Raw genomic sequence first — 3,880 nt, 5'->3', positions numbered from 1 at the left:
GCAGGACAGCAGCGATGCAAGCTGACGTCTGACTCGTGGAAGGGTAGGGAGTTGGAGTGTTTGAGTAGGGTGACAGCGGGGCTGTTTGTGTGTTCAATATGGAAGTTGGGTGGCTTTGTGTGCGCGACGAGCTAGCATATTTGCCCCTGACTGACAGGGAGGAAGACTGAATAAAATCAGATTTACGTCAATGGTACGGGGCCGTGAAAGACATCCTGCAATAAGCCGGTGTCGTGACATTTTGTCTTATCTGACAAGGCATACCAGTTTCATTGCTGCCAACAATCTACAGCTCAATCTTCTCGACTGCCAAAGATAATACGGCATCGTTTTTACCCATCCACCATCACGAACTAAGCCAATAGCCTTTCTTTGGTATTGTCCATCGCAATCATGAAATGAATCATAGAAAATCAGAATATCTACTTTGATATGAAAGAAGTGAAAGGCTAAACTCCATCAGCTGACTCTATCCCCTGGTCCTGTTTCTTTTGTTGCCTGTTACGACGCATCAACTGTATCGATGCATGCAGGTATTACGCCTGTATCGACGACGAGGCTAGCCATACCTGAGGCTGACAGCACCGCGTTTCTCCTCAGGAGCGCTGCCTCTGCTCATCATCCTAATTATCGTCATCGGCGGCATCGTGGTGCTGACGGCCGTCATTCTCGTCGTCATCATGTGTCAGCGTCATCATCGGCGGGCCAAGGAGAAGCCCACTGCAGGTGAGCGAGAGAGAGAGAGAGAGAGAGAGAGAGAGAGAGAGAGAGAGAGAGAGAGAGAGAGAGAGAGAGAGAGAGAGAGAGAGAGAGAGAGAGAGAGAGAGAGGGGAAGGGGAGTGGGAAAGATGGGAAGTGAGGAAAAAGAAGGTAGCGAGTGGGGGAGAGAGGAAGTGGATAATGAGAGGAAAAGGGAGGGAGAAAGGAAGGAAGAAAACTCTTCAGATAAATCATTTCAGATAATCACTTCAGATAATAGTTAAAGATGATATGCCAGCTTTACCAGAACAAAAGTCGACAAATGTCAATAAAGACTAGAAAATAGATTTAAGTCATATGATAAGCCGTCTGTAGTGAGTACGGTTTTCCTGTGTCTGCGTCTATTTGGACGAAAAGTCATATCGGAGAGAAATGGTCCGGACAGCGACGAACCTCAAGAGCCGGTCGCTTTGGACAGGGCCTGAGAAATGTCCCGACTTCGTAGGACACTACTTTAGGCCGGGAGAGCACCCATGAAGTGCCCCTCATCGAGCCATATTTTGTTGCTGATATGTGGGCTTGAGCCTATAAAGATATCTTGAGTGGTCTGATGCTGATACTTTGAGGAAAAAACAGGATAGGTTTGGGTTGTTTGTGCTCTTCCCCCAAACACTGCTTTCATAGATAGCGTCTACGGATTTTACTTATTCGCTCTCCAACCTCCATAAACAAGTGCGATGTAAACAAGTGTAACTTTGTAGTTCAAAAGCTCTAAGCTGTGTAAAAATGTACCGTTTCGATCAAACCATTACCCGAATGCTTGGTCCTGGTGTATACCACATGATCCAACATCTTCCATATCGATTACCCAATATTCACCAAACCCTTTCCATGCCATGCCAGGTCAGGTCAGCCCTTTCACCACCATCTCCCTCGCTCCACAGAAGAGGTGGCCCGGGACAAGCTGGGCCGGGACTCGGAGCCCAACTCGTCCGGCTCGGACCTCAAGGTGGAGATCCGCACCACCTCGTCCGGCTCGGGTCACGTGATCACTGATCGGTGGGATGGCGCGCACGAGCCGCCGCCCTCGCACGTGCGCATGGCGGGAGTGGGCGAGGAGGCGCCCGCCGACAACGGCTTCCCGCCATTTGTCAAGGTCAGTTGCTGCAGGGATACGGGATGGGACTTCTTTTAACACAGAAAGGGTAGCGACAGTTCATAGAACTTTGTATAGACACTCGTAGACCTCGGTATAGAGAGGTCTATGGACAGATATATCAGAATTTTGTCATGAAGTCATTTGTCGTCGTGAAAAAGTGTAATGCAAAATTCCGAATTCGACTTTCGTTGTCTTTTCAAAGAGCCGTCGCTTTTTTCGCGTGTGGTCTCAGGATTCCGGTATGAAACTCATTGCAGGTGACATCTGATTACCTTCAGACATTAACTAAATGAAAGAAAGAACGCTAGCTCGAATAGAGGCTGCACAGAGAACCAGATTATGATGAATAGTCGTGGGAGAATGGAGGTTGCACCTTCATCCCCGCAGGCCAGTCGAGATGATTCAGTACCGAGGCCGCCCGGGCCACTGCAAATCACCCTCTCTGCAACTCTGTTTAATGCAGAGCCGACTCTGATTTTTGTGACTTGCGTGTACTGAGTAGTTTTGCGTTCTCGACGAACAATGTTCGGCGACTTTAATGGTATTTTTTACGCGCGTGCGTTTACGCAGCGCGGTCCATTACGCAGCAGTCACGAAAACAGGCCGATACCTGGGAAACATGCCTGCCGCTTAATGAGCAGCCGGCACGCACCTCTAATTTTGTCGAGTGTTGCGTATTTGTACAGGCGCAGACAAACAGGCGACGCGCCCGACCTCGGCGATCCGATCGATGACCTTGCAAATGAAGGGGTGCTGCGAACAGCGAAACGTACCCGCTGTCCCCGTGGACTGAACACTTGTTTTCACAAACAATCTATTAGTCACTGTTTGAATGAAACGCTGATTTGTTTGTGGTATCCTACCCTAGAGTATGAGTCGTAGCGTCCAGCCAATACAAGCTGCTGGGTTTTTGCTCATAATTATGCTTACAAAAGATTTCAAGTTGTGGACAAAGTGAACACTCCGATCACAGAGATGAAAGGATACGTTGTGTTGCTAACACCCCCTCCTGTCGTTCCGCAGGAGGCCCCGTCCCCGGTCACCAGCGGCGGAGGCGTGGCGGCGTACCCGTGCTACGACCAGCACGGCTACGTCCGACCGCCCAGTGGCGGGCTGAGGGCGTTCTACACGAGCTCGCCGAGCACGCCGGCCGAGTACGCCCCGACCACGTCCGCGCTGAGCGACTACGGCCGCTACGGCGGCTACGGCGAGTACGGTGCGGCGGCCGGCCAGTACGTGGTGGACAGTCAGCTAAAGCCCGGCACACTAGCCACCCACGTGTGACCCTCGCCCGGCCGGCCCGGCCGCTGGCTCGTGTAGCTCCGGGGCACGGCCGGCGCCCCGCGGGCGCCGGGGGCGCAGGGGCGTCCGGGCGCGGCCGACCGGCACTGGCGGGCGCCCTCACCTTCCCCCGAAGAACGGTGTGTGCCAAAGAGGGGTGCCGCGCAGATGAAGCGGCTTAGAGTGCCGAACAGAACTGCCAGAGTTGTTAGTGACGTGCCGAACTTTGCGAGAGTGTGCGTGCTTTGTTCGTTTTTGTTGAGAGTGGACAAAGAAAGATACGGATATGTAGTGCGCGGACATTACGTGTGTGTATATGACTATGTTTTAGGTGGTCAACTGCGCGAATCATCACATGGAGCAATGGTGAAGTGTTTTGTCACTGTGTCGATGTTTTCTACTCTAGTTCGATGTATTGCGACTGTGATAATTTGTAAATAAAGATGCTATGACCTGTGAATGGGGTGTGGTTTGGAAATCCCTAGCGCCTGAATAAGACCATGGACCTTTTATCAAGAACTTGGAAGATCTGAAGTCCAGCAATCAATTCGTAGTAAGGGAATGTCGGACTCTCCTCAAACCTTATGGGTAAAACTTTGATTTCTTTGTGAAATTCATAAGAACCAATCACATTTGTAATGCCTCATATAAAAACGGTTGCTGACTAACTTGCAATATAAGCCACTTGCATCTGGTTTTGGGAATAGATTGTGAATGAATCACAATTTCATTTTGCTGGAT

The 3,880-nt window shown here is 50.6% G+C and overlaps 1 protein-coding gene across 1 annotated transcript; it reads left to right on the top strand.

The window, feature by feature from the left end:
• The first annotated feature begins 210 nt into the window (after positions 1-210).
• Positions 211-3,599, top strand: LOC122373004. Its single transcript, XM_043350715.1, has 3 exons — positions 211-726; positions 1,644-1,855; positions 2,882-3,599. The coding sequence occupies exons 1-3, from the start codon at positions 681-683 to the stop codon at positions 3,140-3,142; spliced, it is 519 nt and encodes a 172-aa protein (XP_043206650.1). The 5' UTR covers positions 211-680; the 3' UTR covers positions 3,143-3,599.
• The last annotated feature ends 281 nt before the right edge of the window (positions 3,600-3,880 follow it).

Source organism: Amphibalanus amphitrite, unplaced genomic scaffold (genome assembly GCF_019059575.1).
Source record: "Amphibalanus amphitrite isolate SeventyFive unplaced genomic scaffold, NRLGWU_Aamphi_draft 001429F_arrow, whole genome shotgun sequence".
Taxonomy (NCBI): Eukaryota; Metazoa; Arthropoda; class Thecostraca; order Balanomorpha; family Balanidae; genus Amphibalanus; species Amphibalanus amphitrite.
The sequence above is the reverse complement of the archived record's forward strand: the minus strand, read 5'-3'. Positions and strand labels throughout refer to the sequence as shown.

What these genes read in the sequence shown, in the direction of transcription:
- LOC122373004 (XM_043350715.1), top strand. Translation starts at nt 681, where the DNA reads ATGTGTCAGCGTCATCATCGGCGGGCCAAGGAGAAGCCCACTGCAG. An exon ending in CAAGGAGAAGCCCACTGCAG is followed by an intron (nt 727 to 1,643) that starts GTGAGCGAGAGA and finishes CTCGCTCCACAG; the next exon opens with AAGAGGTGGCCCGGGACAAG. An exon ending in GCTTCCCGCCATTTGTCAAG is followed by an intron (nt 1,856 to 2,881) that starts GTCAGTTGCTGC and finishes GTCGTTCCGCAG; the next exon opens with GAGGCCCCGTCCCCGGTCAC.